Source organism: Nanorana parkeri, unplaced genomic scaffold (assembly GCF_000935625.1).
Source record: "Nanorana parkeri isolate BGI_ZX_2015 unplaced genomic scaffold, ASM93562v1 scaffold1222, whole genome shotgun sequence".
NCBI lineage: Eukaryota > Metazoa > Chordata > Amphibia > Anura > Dicroglossidae > Nanorana > Nanorana parkeri.
This window is the reverse complement of record NW_017307490.1, coordinates 364,600-382,318: the sequence shown is the minus strand read 5'-3', so window position 1 is coordinate 382,318 and position 17,719 is coordinate 364,600. Positions and strand designations below refer to the sequence as shown.

The window sequence follows — 17,719 nt, the reverse complement described above, 5'->3', positions numbered from 1 at the left end:
TTCTTACTTGGTTGTGTGCAGGATCTCCCTGTAATAAAGACCAGCCACTGCTGCTCCTTGGCTGACTGGTCTTGTATCACCCCCTGGACATTTCTGCATGAAGCCTGTTGTGAGAGGACCTACAGGGTCCCTACAACAGCTCTGCTCCTTGTTTGGCTGGGTGCACCCCAGTAATGATGTCACAGCTACTTTTACACGGTATTATCTGGATGTTCAAATGCATTTGGTGCACAAAAATTGGATTTATATCCTTTGTGGCTATGTTTGTAAGTTAAGTTTTAAACATTCCACTATTTGTGCTTATTATATTATTTTGTACTGTGCTGACAACATGGAAATGAGCTGGTTTCTCCTTTACCCGGCATTTACATAAGGTATGAGTGTGGTTGGCAGTAGTAGGCATCAAGCAAAAATGTACATTTAGGTTATCTTATTCCCAGCTGGTGGAGTTTAACATATATTTGTATATGTATTTGTAGTACTATGGATGATAGAACATAAGAAAGTAAACCAAATATTTAACTAATGCATTTTATTTTCAGACTGATATGAAAGAAAAGAGGAACATAGCCTGAGGGCGTAGCTAATCACAGTAATACATGTAAACATAGGATCACATCATACCACATATACATTTAAGCTCGTTGTGCTTGGAGCAGCAGAATGGGTATTTGTTCCTCTTCGGTAAACAGAGTGCTTATGGTGGAAAAGCAGGAATATAGCAGGATGGAATTTGGCTTTTCTAGCACCATGTCTTCATACAGTCACTGGAAATAGGCAATTATGTTTAGGCGTAGCGTTCAGCGGCCTTGGCTTTCAGAGTCTGCCACAGCTCGGCCAGCTTTACTTTGGCTTCCTCTACTTTGGGCAGGAGTTGCTCTTTGAGGTTCTCAATCACGGGTCCGAGTCTCTGTTTTAGGTTTTCAGCATGCTGGGCTACCTGGGCTCTGTATTCTTCTGCTTTAGGACCAGTGTTGGCTTTCACCTCTTCAAATTTCTCAACCAGCTTTTGCCTCAGTTCCTGCTTGTATGGGGCAATGTTGGCTCTCAAACTATCGACTTCAGAACGCAGTGTTTCTCTGAGGTCTTCAAGCTGGGGCTGGACACTTTTGTAAAATCCCTCCACATTATCCCTGGTCTGTTGCTTCAGCTGATCCACCAGTGGTGCAATATTCTCTTTAAAAGACTTTACTTTAACACCCCAGTTATTGTGGAAGGTTTCAATATAGGGACGGATCTTTTCTTTGAGGAGGGGGATATCTTTCTGCAGCTCTGCAGATACTTCTTCCCTGATTTTCTCCACATAGGGGTTCAGCTGTTTCCTCAAAGCCAGAGCATTAGCACTGAAGGAATCAAACCTCTCTCTGATTTTCAAACTAAATGGAAGAGAATATTTTCAAAAATTACAAGAAATGTATTCCAGACCTCGGATTCTAATCTAATGTGTGTACCAAGAATTCACAGAATATTGGATACTCTTGATATTAGTTTTCATTAGCTCATTTTACTTTATTAATAGCACTAGGGGTTATTGAGATGTCATAACCATTGCACAGGTAAAAACACAAAAGGTTTATTGTTTCAAATTATTTTAACATGATTGCATTATCAAGTTGGGATCTATTCCTGATACGCAAATTGGCCAGAATACAACTATATGAGATGACTGTGAGTTTCGGAAGAAACTATCTGGATATGTATTTATGAATTGTGGTTTATATTTTTCTGGCGGTGCAAACAGGCTTAAATGGGGGAAATCATGCTTTTATGACAAAAAAAACAAAACTTTTTAATGCAATTCATGTTAAAATAATTTGAAACAATAAACCTTCTGTGATTTTACTCGTGCAATGGTTATGACATCTCATTATACCCCAACTTTTTCTTGCTATACATGTACTTTCAAATAAGGGGGACAGGTGTCTTCAGACAGGGCATATCGAGGCAATGTATTCTGTATTTGTGTGTTATTAATAGCACTAATCTGCACAGGGGACCTGAGATCATTTTTTTTTTTAAACAACTTTTTTTTTTTACTAATCTCTTACAGCTTGTAACACCCATTTAAATTATGGACCATATGTCAAGATAGTAGTCAATAAAGGAGATGCTATGTTTTGGGTCAACTATAACCCTTTTGTTCTATTCTATCTAAAATGTAAAAAGAAAATCACAGCTTACTGAAAAGAAAGCTTTTAGGACATAGAGGTTAAACTGCAACTCACCATCAGTCTAATACTTTCCTAGTGAAAACACAGAGCAGCTATTGATAATCAGTGAACCACTTACTCAAGCTGTTTTGCAATGTCTGAAGACTCTGCCTGTGTAGCAGCCTCCTTGCCAATGTCCTGTATCTTCTGTAGGTAGCTCTCAACCACCTCCCGGTAATGCTGGATGGGTGTCTGAGGTTCCTCATTTTGCCAAGGGAAACGAGCTTGAGTTCCTAAAGGTAAAAAGAGACATATTTGTGTTCAGCCAAATGTCTACAATGTGAATTCACATCTTTGCTGCAGAGAACACACTTTTGGAGTCCGTATGGGCTAGGGATGCACCGATACCAAGTACCGTACTCGGTACAAGTACAAGTACCGATACTTTTCCAGCTCCAAGACTAGACTAGAGAAAAATTCAAAAGTTAGGAGGCAGCTGTCATTTGTAAGGAGCACACGGAGCTCCTGGGATTTGTACATCTCTGTTTTAATGTATGATTTTGTTTTTATAAATATAAATAAAGGGATGCACCGATACCATTTTTGCAAGTACAAGTAATGATACATTGTTTATTGTCATGCGACAGTTTTTATAAAACAATACAGACTAATGATTTCAGGACAGTGGTGGAGCGCCAGAGTCAGGTCCCAGCTGCAACCTCTGCAACCCTGGTAGTTCTCATGAAAATACCAAGTATCGGCACTGGTACTCGAACAGTATCGGTGCATCCCTAGTATGGGATATACAGTGAGGGAGTTGGGGTGAATAACACCATCACATGTGGAGAGACACATCTACCAACAGCCATGATGATTTAAAGAAAACATTATAAAGTAAGTGCTAAAAATAAGAGAGTGGCCACGCTTGGTGTCCACAAGCCAAATGGAGTTGAGATTGCCTGCAATAAAGTCCAAGGTGCTAAGCTTTAATAACTTTGTATCTATGACGTGTTATTAAATGTATATGCAGTAGCAGCATTTTCCTATGACATATACTGTAGGAGTTTTGTTTCTTTCCTGACCCTTTTATGTAACTGCAAGTCTACAAAATACCATCTGCCTGACTTTAGAGTCTGTAGTCTCTAACTACATGAATCAATTACAAAACCCCTGGCTAACAAGACCCATATGATCTTTAGCCTAGGCGGTATTTTTAAAATGAGTAAAAATGAAATGATAATGTGATTTGTTAGTGCTCACATGTGCTCTTACAGGTGTAACGTTTGCATTTTAATGATTGGTCTACATTAAAGTTCAAAACCAGCCATGTCACATGCAATTCTAGCACTTCAAATCTGTTGCAGTGCACTATATTTCTAGAGCAGTATGATGTGTAAAAATAAAATTCCTATATATAAGAAGCTTATATGAAATGATAATAGTGACACACTTAATGCAGATCCACCTACCCGTAAGGAACAGTAGAGCGATGGCTAGGACAAAACTTTTCATGTTTGCAAAATGTCCACTTCAGCCTGTAAAAGAACAAATACTGAGATCTTAATAACTTTCCTGGGTTATATTTACAATGTAGTTATGAGCCTCATTGGCTGAAAATTTGAACAATTATTTTAAGCATGCATGGTACTAGCTATTTAAGATGATAAAAAGAAGTAGTGAGCTCAAAACATTTTATTTCTATAATCACACTAGATACCAGTTAGGGGTTAGCAAACCAATATAAAAAAATGTGATTTATTTACTGCACTAAGTCTGCAGAGAATATTACCATCAGGGCATGGCTGCCTGATTTTCTAAATTACATCATTCTCAGCAGATCGGCCAAATCCACATGCAGAGTCAGGAGACTAAAGAAGTAATGGATGTGCAATTCACTTCATTTGATCATCCCTGAAGCCAGTGCCAAAACAAAACTGCACAAAAGTTTACAAAACCAGAATTGTACAAGAAAACATACTGAAACAATCTATATAGTAAATGGAAGGAAAATCAATTAAAACCTTGAAATGTTCATTGCGATCATATGTGCTGGGCACTTATTTCTTACAATTGCTACAAATACTACACAACATTGAATATAGTATCCCTCTTTCTATCCCCTATCATATCCATATTAGTGTATAATTGCTCTTACCTGCTTCCCTGTGATGGTTAGCTGCTGATGAGATCTGTTTGGAGCAGTGACTGAATTTTATAGCCCTGCATACATTGCTTTATCAGCTAAGATAAGCTGGGTCTGCAGTTTAACATGTGGAACTTGGAGAGTAAAGTTCAAGATGATGAGCTAGGAAAACATAAAAATCTGCTGGCTCGTTGCCAGCTATACATATACATAGGTCTTGTATATAGGAACAGATGTCTCGTTGTATTTCTGATTATAGCCCTTGCCCCCCACAAGTGCTTAGGCAGTCAATATCATTATTATTTAAAGAAAAGAAGTACATTCCACCAACATCATGTTTTTAATGTTGGCCACCTCTACAGAATTTCTGAAATTAATGTGAAGTTCTGATTGAAGTGGTTTATTTGTCCCCCATCCATTAGCTGTGCAGATTCCCTGGCCTGGGTTCCATCAACCCATCATCAGTGTGTAGAATGGGCAATGAGCTGTGAGACTCAAGATACTTCACTCCTGAAAAGGGCCAGCAGCTTCCCAGTAGACATAGCTTTCAAACAAAAGAGATACTGTAGTTGAGAAATTATTAGTTCAGTCTATGGTAAACCTTTATTGTGCGTATGATATTTTTATGCTTGACTGAGCAGTGATTTCTTTTTTTTTGTAATGACAGGGGGTCAGATTATGCCATGATTACAGTTCATGGATTAAATTGTATCTGTAGGAAAAACTTTTTTTTTCCAGTTTTGCACCCATTTATGTCTCAAAAGGGGGGATTATGGTCCACAAAGGTGCCCTTCAGAAAAGGTCCAGAGAATATTTTTTTCACAAATATGTTTTTTTAAATGTTGCGACAATCAGTAAATATATATGGACACCTTCAACGTGTTTTGTGGCAATTTCCAGCCACTTCCTGAGGATGGTGTAAGAGCTTTAAGATATGTGCTGCCATCTCCACTGTTGGTGACTATCTGTCTGTTAACCAGCAGAGGAGACAGTGCCACATTTTTCTGCATGCTCATATACCAGGTTGTCTGACCCCTTAGTAGGACTTCAAACCTCACAGATGAGGGACCAGCACCCCTCTCTTTGTCACAAATTTTTGTTCATATTGATAGCCTAACATGCTACACCATAAGGTTCTCTCCTGTGGTTTTCTTGTTATTTTTCTGTCCTCTGTTTTTTTTTTAAGTTTTTTCTTTCTTTTTCTTTAGTTATGAATGGGGTGGACAAGTGATGGACCCTCTTTCAACCTTTTAATTCTCCCCACTGGGGAGATTTATCACTCTTTTGTGCTCATGTATTATCATTATGTCCAACATAAAACTAATAAATGCTGTTTGCACAGTATTACTACCACTAGATGAAACTAAGGAAAATAGTGAAGGGAAATCCAAAATTTTAGAGTTGCCTTCAGAACAAAAGACAAGTGGGAATCTTCCAATGGGGATACCTGTTCCAGGGACAGCTAACAGGGGAATTTCCCTCCATTTGGGAGATTTCCTGTTATGGATCTAGGATGTGAATTTTTGGGGAAATTTCCCCAAAACAGCAAAAAATAAACTGGCAAGGGATTTAGCCCTTCTCTACTCTATCCAAAAGTTAAAAAAAAAAAAAAAGTTTTGGCTAGAAACATATTTTAAATTGAATGAGGCCCCAGCTGTTCTCCAGTTGATAAAAGCTACACTTCCTTACCTAAGTTTCCATCTAAATACTTCAAGAAAAGTTTAAGGGTCCCTTTTCTAGGTTAAAATGTTGTAAGTTGCATTCAATACTATAACGTTAATCACTAATGTGCTATAATATTTTTCTGGCATTAAAGCAACCCTGTCAGAAAAAAACAAAAACAAATGCCCTTTAAGCATTCTTTGTAAAAAAAAGTGACTGAGTAGTGACAGTAGTGACATGGTTGGCAGCAGGAACTACTGGGTGCTGCTGGGGACCAAGAAGACTGACAATCCCGGAAAGTGTTGGTTTCTCAGAAGACTTTAGCCAGTGATTTCTCTTGAATAGTGACACTCGACATTGTGAGCTGCCCCTTTTGGGGCATATATGTACTGTCAGCGCCACTTTAAATAGGTGGGACTCTCAGTAGACATAGGGTGGCCCCATGAAGATTAATTGCACAGAATTTGATGCACAGTTTCATTTGCATTCCATATATCTGCAATAAAGTTTTAACCAATTAACTATTATAAGCCAAGTATGTGGTCATCATCTGCATATTCATTTATATATATATATATTCAGTGACAAATGGGTGAAACTGATACCTGGCACACTTACCTAGCTTGTCAAATCTTTGATACTTTGAGTAGTGATTACTCTGTTATACTATTATCCTGAGCAGCTTGTTGGGGAAGAGAATAATCATCACAACCTTGCCAGTCAGAATTGTTCAGGGTCTCGCCACCGGTGTGTATTCGGGTTATGTCATGCATGAATCCATGTAGCAGCTACTAATACAATGCTTATTTTATTTAGTGAAATGTTACTGGTGTAGCCAGGGGTGGACTGACAACACATGGGGCCCCCGGGCAATACAATATTATGGGGCCCCCTTGTGCTCCACCCATATACAAGCCCCATCCACAGCCGAAGGGCTGCTGTACGGGCTATTCACAATAGCGCGTACAGCATAGGCTTCAGCTTGGCTGAGTCGTATTCACAGCCAAAGCAGGGAGAAAGGTCAGCCGAAACCGACCGATCTCCACGCAGATGACAGCTGGGCGAAGCCAGCAGTGTCCTTGCGGCTGGCTCCGCCCAGTTGTAATAAAAGATCAGCGTCCCCAAATTACCTGGGGATGCAGATCTGTAATTGAACAATAACAACTGGGTGAAGCCGCTCGTGCCATCACAGCCGACCCCATCCAGTTGTTATTTATTGGCCGGGACCTACTAGAAGACTCTGGCAGGTGCCGGCCAATACTAAACAGGATGTGCGTTGTTTTTTCTTTAACCAGTTGACATCCGCGGTGTTAAACCCCCTTCCCATCCAGGCCATTTTTCAGTATTCAGCGCTGCGGTACTTTGACTGACATTTATTCCGTCATGCAGCGCTGTACTGAAATGAATTTTATACCCTTTTTTGAGGACAGATAGAGCTTTCTTTAAAAAACGAGCACATATAGACGATCGGCGGGCTATGGAGCCGCTGATCGTCTTTATGTGAAACACCCGGTAACGGGTGTTTGCATTGGTCGGGTCTTTTCTGGCCGTGCGTGCCCGCTAGGGGGGCGCGCGCAAGCAGAAAAACCCACCAATGCTACAGTGCCGTCCGTCCGTTATTTTACAACGGGCGGACGGCAAGTGGTTAAAAATATTTTTACATTTTGCTATTTTTTTAAACAATTTTTCTAAAAAAAATGTTCTCATTCATTTAGCTTTTTTTCTATTCTGCTCGGTACCACAGAGGTACCGAGCAGAATAGCCAAGCCGAATGCCGCTCGCGGCATTTGGCTATTTACTTACTGCCGTTTGGCCCCTATGAGAAAAGGATCTTCGGCTCAGCCAATCCAGATGTTGGATCAGCTAAGTCGAACTTCTTCTGCACTCCGGCTCAGCCGATGTACGGCTGATTTTAGCCGAGGTACAGCTGAAATCAGCTCTACAAGGCTGAAGTTATTAGCCGAACAGCGTTCAGCTCACTTCACTTTGGCTGGGTTTTTCACTCGGTGAATAACCCCCATAGCGCTTGAATTTCCGTGCGGAAGACCGCACGGGACGCAAACGATATATGTGAAACAACTGCATGGATTTCGCTCGTTTGCAGCTATTATATAGCCGCGCACGTACAGAATCCGCTGGATTATCGCACTTGCACCATTTTGGGGGCCGTGAGGCTTCGTATTGCGCGGTCCCGCAATAGTCTAGACAAAGCACATAAAAGTGCATTGTTTTTTCCGTTTAGAGCGGCTCCGCTCATATGCGGACAGACCATCCAGTGTGAATGGAGCTTTGACCCGCGCGACCCCCAAAATACTGCAAGCGCGATAATCTGTCAGAGTCCGCATGTTTGCGGCTATATAATGGCCGCAAACTAGCAGAATCCATGCAGTTCACATATAGCATTTGTACCCATGCGGTCTCCCACATTAAAAACCGCATGGGAAACGCAAACGCTGTATGTGAATGGAGATAAAAAAAAGTTAAATGTCTTCCCATTTACAGCTCATAAAAAAAGTAATTAAATTCACTTACCAGCATCAGGGCTCCTGATCCCCAGGTTCCAGTCAGGGTTTTTGTAGAACTCCTCTAGTGGGGGGCCCAGGGCCGGATCTCAGGGGGGCCCCCACAGCATGAGGTGAGTTATTCCTAAGATTTACTAAGAATTACAGGCCTACAATATAAAAAAACTAATTTCCATGAAAAACAATGTACCGCTTTGGGATGCTAAAATCCTGAATAATCATACCGCCAGGGAGGTTAATAAACTGTATTACACGAGGACAAGGCGCTGTCTGTTTGTTTTGTATGTAAAAGTTTTTCGCTTCATGCATGCATTGTTATCTCTACGCTGCTTGCATTTAACTGAAACTAAGTCTTTTGTATTTTTTTTAGATATACTGTATATGTGATCAACTTACTGAAATTAATATCCTCAATGGGCAATAAATGTAGATTTAAAAGCCTTATTTCAAAGTATAGTATATACCTATATATTATGGATGTTCAGATACCAAGTAACGTACTTGGTACATGTACAGATACTTTTCCAGCTCCAAGACTAGACGAGAGAAAAATTCAAAAGTTAGGAGGCAGCTGTCATTTGTAAGGAGCATACGGAGCTCCTGGGACTTGTGGATCCCTGTTCTGACACGATTTGTTTATATATATATATATAAAACAACTTCGCACAGAAAGTCGTTGCAATTACAAATGTTTCTCCTCGTGTTTATTTGTTTTGTTTGTATTGATACGACACAAAAAGGTGTAGAATAAAAAGCCAAATCTGACACATTCCACGCAAAAATGGACTTCTCCAAATTGCAAGAAATAATTACATTCCAAGTTTGTGATTCTCCTGTAATTTGTAATTAAACTCACCTGTATCAATTAACAGGTGCTGACAATATAGAAATCACACCGGCAACCAGTTTAAATGATGAAAAATTGACTCAACCTTTCTGTTGTGTGTGTCTGTGTGCCACACGAAGCATGGAGAAGAGAAAGAACAGCAAAGAATTGTCTGAGGATTTAAGAACAAGAATTGTGGAAAAGCATGGACAATCTCAAGGTTACATCTCCAGAGATCTCAATGTTCCTGTGTCCACTGTCCGCAACATTGTCAAGAAGTTTACAGCCCATGGCACAGCTAATCTCCCTGGACATGGACGAAAGAGAACAATTGATCAAAGATTGCAATGAAGGATTGTTCGAATGGTGGATAAAGACCATCAACTTCCAGACAAATTCAAGCTGACCTTTAGGCACAGGGTACAACTGTGTCAGCTCGCACTATACGTCACCATCTGAAGGAAAAGGGACGCTATGGTAGGGGACTCAGGAGAACCCCACTGCTGACACAGGAACATAAAAAAGCCAGATTGGAAGTTGCCAAAACTTACCCGAGGAAGCCAAAATACTTTTGGGAGAATGTGCTGTAGATAGACGAAACAAAATGACAGCTTTTTGGTAAAGCCCATCATTCTACTGTTTTCAGAAAAAGAAATGAGGCCTTTAAAGAAACAAATACAGTCCCTACAGTCAAACATGGTGGAGGTTCTCTGATGTTTTAGGGTTGCTTTTCTATACATTACACACAATATATATATATATATAATATATATATATTTTGTTTAGTGTCATGTGACAGTTTTTCTAAAGCAATACAGACTAATGATTTCAGGAGCGCCACAGCCCAGTCACAGCTGCAACCCTGATAGTTCTCGTGAAAATGGCAAGTATCAGCACTGGTATCTAAACTGTTATCTGAACATCCCTACTGTATATGTACATGGGAATACGATTTACTTTGTAATAGTTTGCACAACCTTTTTTGTGAGAATTGTGTCTTCACTAGATGCTGGATATCTTGGAAACAGATGTTAACACCAAAGAAGATGACTTACACTGAAGACTCCGGTAGAGAGAGCCAAGTAACAGCAATAACAACAAAAGTTGTAAGACAAATAAAAAACAGTATATGTGGGTGAAATATGTAACTCACCAAAACCCCCACTTTGATTTGTTATTGGGATGATTACAGTGGGTTCTTAGTAGACATGTAAGCCGGCAAAAAATTTGTTTAGGTTGTTTTCGTATCAGATTTTTCGTTATTTCGCTTTTGGGGATTTGGGTCTGAAAGTCAATTTGTTTTAGGATTCGAATTTGGACAAATCCAACATTTTTGGGGTGGTTCCACATTTTTTTTGGCATTGAGTCCCCCCTACAATTCCTACTAGACCTAAAGAGTTTAGAATGAATTGACGAGGGGACTCCACACTGCTTTTTTGTATTTTAACATTTAACAGCATTAATTCATTCAGAATGACATTTGGAAACAAATTTGGATGTATATGAAAGTTTCTTGTCACCTTCAATAACGCTCTGCACATTTTTGTCACCTTCATTAATGCTCTGCACATTCTTGCCACCTTCAATACCGCTCTGCACATTCTTGTCACCTTCAATAACGCTCTGCACATTCTTGTCACCTTCAATAACGCTCTGCACATTCTTGTCACTTTCAATAACGCTCTGCACATTCTTGCCACCTTCGCGAACGGAGGCAACATTTTGACGAACTTCCTGGTCGCAAACCGAAATTGTTCGTAAACAGAGGCGTTCGTGAACGGAGGTACCACTGTACCTGAAATGTGTCCAACTTAAAATTTTAGAACTAGAATCGCACATGTCTAGTTCTTAGCCATGGCAAAAGTAATTATGTTTGTTCATAACTTATCTGAATTATTAAACTACTTTGTGTAATAAACCCTAGACATGTGCGATTCGTTTCGAATCGAAATTCGGACCAAAATGTATCCGAATTCCGGATTACAGATATAACTAATGCAAACTAATCCGAATTCCTGATTCCGAAATTTGTAAGCGGTAGTCTGTACGAATTGTCGTTTCGTGCGTTGCATATGAAAAGTATTATGACAAATCTGCTCACAGATCCAAATAGCATTTGGGAGTTCCCAAATGCTATGTTGTATTTGACAGCTGAGAATTTCAAATGGGCGGAGTGAGCCATGGCGACACGGCTCGCTCCGCCCATCTGTTTACATTCAGGCAGGAGATGTAATTTTGTGGCAAGTGTTTGTCGGGTTTGGAAGGTCGTAGTGCGGCGGGATTTTTTTAGTTTTGGCGGGTCGGCGGGTGTCATGCATCGTGATTGACGCTGGATTACATCAATCGAGCCATTTTTTTTTTAATTAAAGGAATAGTCAAAAATTTACTGTTTTTTTTTTTCAATTTAAGGATTTTTTCTAAAAGTGTGGTTTGTTTATTTACTTTGAATTTAACCCTTTAGTGAATGGGTAGGGGTACAAGTACCCCTTACTTTTCATTTTTTGGGGCTGGGTTTCCCCCTTAAAATTCCTACCTTTTGCCAGTGCACATGTCTAATAAACCCCTTGGTTGGCACTTACCGCTAACATTCCTAGGACCAGACACATCCTTTGTCAGTGTCTTCTTTATCTCCCCTGATGCACCCACTTTAGGCATGTGCCTGCACCATTTAATAGCTAAAAATAAATATTGAAGCAGTGTTGATCAAACACTGGGTAGTTCAGAGTTACCTATATGAGTAGCTAAGGTGTTGACTACAGTCGGGTCTTGTTACAATGAACATTAGCAACCAATAGAAATATTTCAGAAATTGGCCTTGTTTTACCACTCACAATTTTATATATATATAAAATTAGTAAATGTGCCGTATTCTAACTAAAGTGATACCAGCAATATCCTTGTAGAAAGAGTTTATTTTTTTACATTATAAACACATGTAAGAAATGTTATTGTATTTAGCAGAAAGATGATTTTTTTTTTTTTTTTACAGACATCTGGGTACATGGAAGTTGTCCTCATCCAAATCCAATGCAAATTTCTAAAATGTGTTAAATAATGTCTGTCTGGCATGTCACAAAGGTTGACCTTATTAAGATGTAAATCTGAAAGATATAATTCTATCTGCCTTACATGAACGTATTGGTTAATTTCGGCAAATTAGGAAATTGTGTTTCGGTTTTTCATGTGTCTTTACAATATCAGTTAGGTAGAGATTATCAATTTTAGGAAAATAAAGTTGGAAGCTCTTATTTTGTCATAGAGGTGCTCTGTTTTTTGGATCCCTTCTCATCTTCTTCTGGATTAGAGTTAGTAATGGGAAATAAACTTTATTTGGTTTGGGTGGAAGCCAACACAGCACACTCAATGAAAAGCCACTGCTGACATAGTAGATTATGTTCTTTGAAAACATGTTGATCTTGACGTAAAATCTCTATCCCGACCTTTGGTAAATTGTTCTTAGAGAACAGGTGGGATTTCCTAGAACTGATTTTACAAATCATATGCACAATTGCCCTGATTTTCAGGTATCAGATGGGGCACATTGTGGCAAAAATAGGCAACATTTCTTAAACATGTAAGTGGGTCTCGGCAGAATAAGGTAGGGCAGCTGCTAATATATTGGCATTTTATATTTCCCATCCAGAAACCAATACCAGGTAATCAGTGGACATAGATGTCCATCTATAATAACGGAGGTCTTATGTTCAATGTTAATTTGTGTAAGGAGAATAATGTTTTTTGCGTTGGTGGTTATAGCAACACTAAAAGTATAAACAGACTTTTAGTAGTCCTGAATAGTCTTAATAAAGGATATATAAACCCGAACAAAAACTAAATAACTGGCCAAGAAGAAATGTAAACTTGCTAAAGGAGAGAGCTCTTCTTACTTTCTGCTGTGGTTCTGGGACATAAAGTGAAGGGAAATCTCACAGATTTAAAAAAAAATTAAACTGACAGGGTTCTTAACCATTAGCAATTCAATACAAAATAAAAACAAAAAGTTTAAGCTTTACATACATTTGATTTTTTTTAAAAGGCAGACTTTGCTGTATAGGAGATGTAACGTTTAGAAAATGACTTGCCTTCAAGGGAACCAATGCTTAGGCTGTGGTGGGTAAAGGAAGTGGTTAATTTAACTTCTACCCTCCTCGGCTTCACAAACTAAAATCCTTTCCCTACCCTGCCAGTGCCTGACTGTTGGGAATAAAAGGAGGATGCCCTGTGTAGGCTCCAGCTCACAACTTACCACTTATACAAGACTGGGGACTCGGTCTTCACTCCTATCTGACAGTACTGGAGCTTAGAGATCACCCAATCGGGTACCAAGCGTGGAAGGAAGTCCGATGCTGCTGGGAAGAGTGGCAGTTAGTTTATCCCGTTGCTCTGCCCCATACGATTTACTTTAAATTCACCATGAGTAAGATTCTGAGGGGTTTATAAGATATGTGCTGCCTAACAATGACCAGAAAAGTCCTCAAGCCTGATGTGATATTTCAGTGCCATTACGCACCAAAAGTCATGCCGGTCCTGAATGCACTTCAGCCTCTGCAATAGACTACACAATACACAGTGATTTTTACATATCAATTAAATATTCAGATTAAAATGAACAGGACAGAGCCGAGATTTATATGCATATCACAAGTTTATTTTCAGGAATTCACTTCCCAAAAAATTTTTTGACGTCTCAAAAAGAAAAAAAATCACTTAAACAGCCATTTTTAATACATCTTTTATAGATTTTTTTTTTCTAGTCCAGCCTAAAGAAATGTAAAATATCAAACAGAAAACAAAACAAAATTACTTTGGAAATACTTCAGATAAAGAGAGCAGTTTTGTTACATTCAGCTGAATCCTGCATGTATTGGATGCAAATAAACGACGGAGCAGAAACTACCAGTATTTACAAGGTCATCTGTATGATTCTGAATTGAATGAAAATGCTACTGAGGAACCAAAGGGACCAAGTTGCTGTAAAAATAGTATTTTGGTAAAAGCTCACAACTGGCAGCATAAAGTTGTGGGTTGGTATTGAGGGCTAAACCAGGTTTATTGATTTGATCTTGTGACAAGCGTTTCAAAGATGCGCGTTATAAAAAGTTCACCCGGGGCATGACATGGATGATGTGTCAGCAACTTCAGATCATTTCTTGTTGTTAAAGGAAATATTTCCTGGCCAGCACAGTGACCCTCATGTCTTAATACTATGAGTTACAAAAAGAGCATGCAGATAAGGATGATTGGCTTTACTCAGACATTCCTGAACTGTATACTTGCTCCAGCTTAGTGACTTAAGTATTGAGTCCAGAGGGCCATCATAAAAGCCAGGAATCTAACTTTTCCAAAAAAGAGGTAGCTTCCATATTTCTCCCAGGTGAGGTTGCTTTATTTACCACTCCTTGTGCAAAGAGGGCAATTAAAGGGAAGCTATTAGAAGACAAATATAAAAGCTGCGCCTGCCATCTTGTTTTTGTCAGTGTAAGCTCCAGGGCTTTTATTTTAATCTGTGTCTCACTGTTAAGGAAATAATTGACCCAGAAAAAGCATTTGCATATTGGGTGAGCCCAGGGCCGGATTTACTCTATTTGCTGCCCCAATGCCAGGTTCCTCAATGCGCCCCCCTGTATGCAGGTTGCATACAAGTGATCTCGGCGACATTGCCGAGATCACTTGTACAAAACAAACGACGACTTCCCCGCTGTACATTTAGCCCTGCTTGCCCAAAGCAGGGCTAAATGTAGAAAACAACTACATGGCCGGCGCCCAGAACTGCATGTCTCGGGTGCTGGGAGATAGGAATTCCACACCCCTGCTGCCCCAAGGCCGGGCCTCGGTTGGCCTTGCAGGAAATCCGGCCCAGGGTGAGCCAACACTTTTTAAGTATGTTAGCACAGGCAGCTCCTGTGTTTCTAACCTGGTTCTTTTTAGGATTTGTACAAGTAACAAAGGGTGCCAGACGCTGCAAGTTAGCAGATCTTAAATGTACTCTTAAGGGGGCAAAGTCACTACTTTCCTACCACTGCCGGAAAAAAAATCTGGCAACATGACTATGAATTGGCTAAGTGTCCCAGGGAGATAATGTAGAATCCCTGCACATAACTTGTCCAACTAGAGTTGATGAAATCTAAGGTATGCTGTATATTTTGGGCAAACTACCTTTTAATATCCATCATGGTGCATTAGGTCTAGTATTAGGCCACAGGGAAATCCAGTGAAAGCAAGCAAATAAGCAGAATCTTTACTGGATTGGAGCACCCAAACCAGGAAATGCTTATTCAAAAAGCCAGTTTAACACCCAAAACCTTGTGACTACCTCATGTGGGTGTCTTAAAAGCCTATTGGAGCAGTGTAACATATAATTAAAAAGCAACTCACAATATTTAGAGGGCAGCCATGAGTTTTGCCCATTACCAGGTTGTTGCCAGTATTTTAAAGAGCTGTCACTCCAAGCGTGAGGAATCAAGACAGAAGCTCCTGGGGTGGCATAAGTTGGGGGATTCCTTTAGGGGATTTGGGGTGTCAGGATTGGGTTTTAAGAAGGAAGTTAAGGGCTTAAGGACAAAAGCCAGGGCTTCATCTGGAAACGCTAGGTGCCTAGCCCCATCTTGCTGCAATTCTTTCAGTGTCACCGACATGGGACAAGTACACAGATCATGAAAGTTAAATTGAAAACCCCAGTTGGATTTTATTGCTGCCTATGTCCATGTACTCTACTTGGTGACCACTGTCGCAGTGACTAAAAAGTAAGGGAGAATCTGAAATTCAGTTACCACAAAAGGGGAAATCAAGGGGATTCCCTCAATTTGGAGTTATCTCTTCTCCCTTCCTGTTGTGTCTATAGGACAGAAAGTGAAATCTTTCCAATAGGAGACAGATGGTAAATTCTCTACTTCAACCAGAATGTAAAAAAAGTTCTGGTTTGGATACATTAAGTGGCATATTCATAATGCCGGTAAAGCTTCCTGGTACACATTTTCAATGACATTGAGTCATGATTTGCTTACCTAACAAGTTAATGTAGGTGGGAATGGGTATAGGCAAGAACTGAAGGGAGATGTTGCTGGACCACCAAAGGGTTATATTAAGGGACAGAAAGAGTGATCAGTTTTGTGACCTATAAAATTTGTGTTCCCATTGGTGTGATGGACATAACATACCCAAACACTCAGTCCATCATTGCTCAATCCAGTTGATTGTCATCTCACATAAGGGCTGTGATTTGCTACTATTTAGGAAAACTCAGTAATGTCATACTCAGTCTAATTAGAAGAGGAGAATTTGCTTTTGAGTAGTGTGGGGCTGAGATGATCACTCTAAATCACTTTTCTAATTGGTAGAGCCTACAGCTAGCCAAAGACCTAACCACTGAACGATCTTTCTCATAAAACCCTTGTCCATAAAAACACTCAGAGAGACTGTATGTACCTGTTCAGGAATATAGTGGAGGGAAGAGCAAAGAGGACTAACTTTTGCAGAAAACCGTAATGGGCCAAACTGACAACAGCTCCAATCACAAACACCTCATGTAAATTAACTTTTTTGAGGGTGTGCCAAAATCCACAGATATGGGGACCAAAATTGGCCAGATGAGGTGACAGACATCTCATGTGTACCAGTACCCCCCTTTTAAAAAACAAATACAGTAATCTTGTCAAGTTAGTGTGAAAAGCATGATATCCAGCATGCATTTGCAAAGCATTAAAAAAGAGCCATGCTGATTTTCTAAGAACTCTTAACGCAAGCCTGGGAATGTTCTGTGCATGTCTTAAATGGCAGTGTCGACTGCAGCTTTAGAAGGAAAATTAGAACGTCCCTTTAAATGATCTTTGGTCAGCTTAATTACATTTTTTTATGTCAGTAATTTATAAAATTATCCTTTGTATATTATTTGTTTCAGCTGCGTAAATTTTTATTTTACAAACAAACATTTAATGCAGGGTGCTTTCATCACACTTTTTTACTGAGTTTATAACATGCCTCTAGTTAAACACAATGCAAGCTCCATCCTATAGAGATGGCAAGCCTTTTACATTATGGAACGGGGGTGGTTATCACCTCCCACTAGGCACTAAAGTCCAAATTGACAAACTGAATATTTGTGTTTCGTTTGTTGGCTCCCTGGACAAGAATTAAAAGGTCGCTACGTGTGCAAATAAAGGATTATCAGTGCCCGAAACAGGAAATACCCTCTTTACACAGACTTGACATACACCAGAAATCTTCCCTCTTTAATATCATGGGTTCCACCAAATTTTAAGCGTCTTTCTGAAGTTGGGTGCCTTTTTCTGCAGTGTGCAGTTCTAGGCTGTAGAGATGAATAGGAAACCATTTAGGTAGGAGGCACTCTCACTTATCTCTACAGCCAGAACTTTGCAACACAGAGGCGGCACCCTCTTCAGATGGGCTGTAAACACTG

General features: G+C 39.8%; 1 protein-coding gene across 1 annotated transcript; it reads right to left on the bottom strand.

The window, feature by feature from the left end:
* Positions 1–630: 630 nt before the first annotated feature.
* Positions 631–3,671, bottom strand: APOA1 (apolipoprotein A1). The gene is made up of 3 exons (XM_018568637.1): positions 3,620–3,671; positions 2,290–2,443; positions 631–1,376 (listed from the first exon to the last, which is right to left on the bottom strand). The coding sequence occupies exons 1-3, from the start codon at positions 3,660–3,662 to the stop codon at positions 788–790; spliced, it is 786 nt and encodes a 261-aa protein (XP_018424139.1). The 5' UTR covers positions 3,663–3,671; the 3' UTR covers positions 631–787.
* Positions 3,672–17,719: the final 14,048 nt, after the last annotated feature.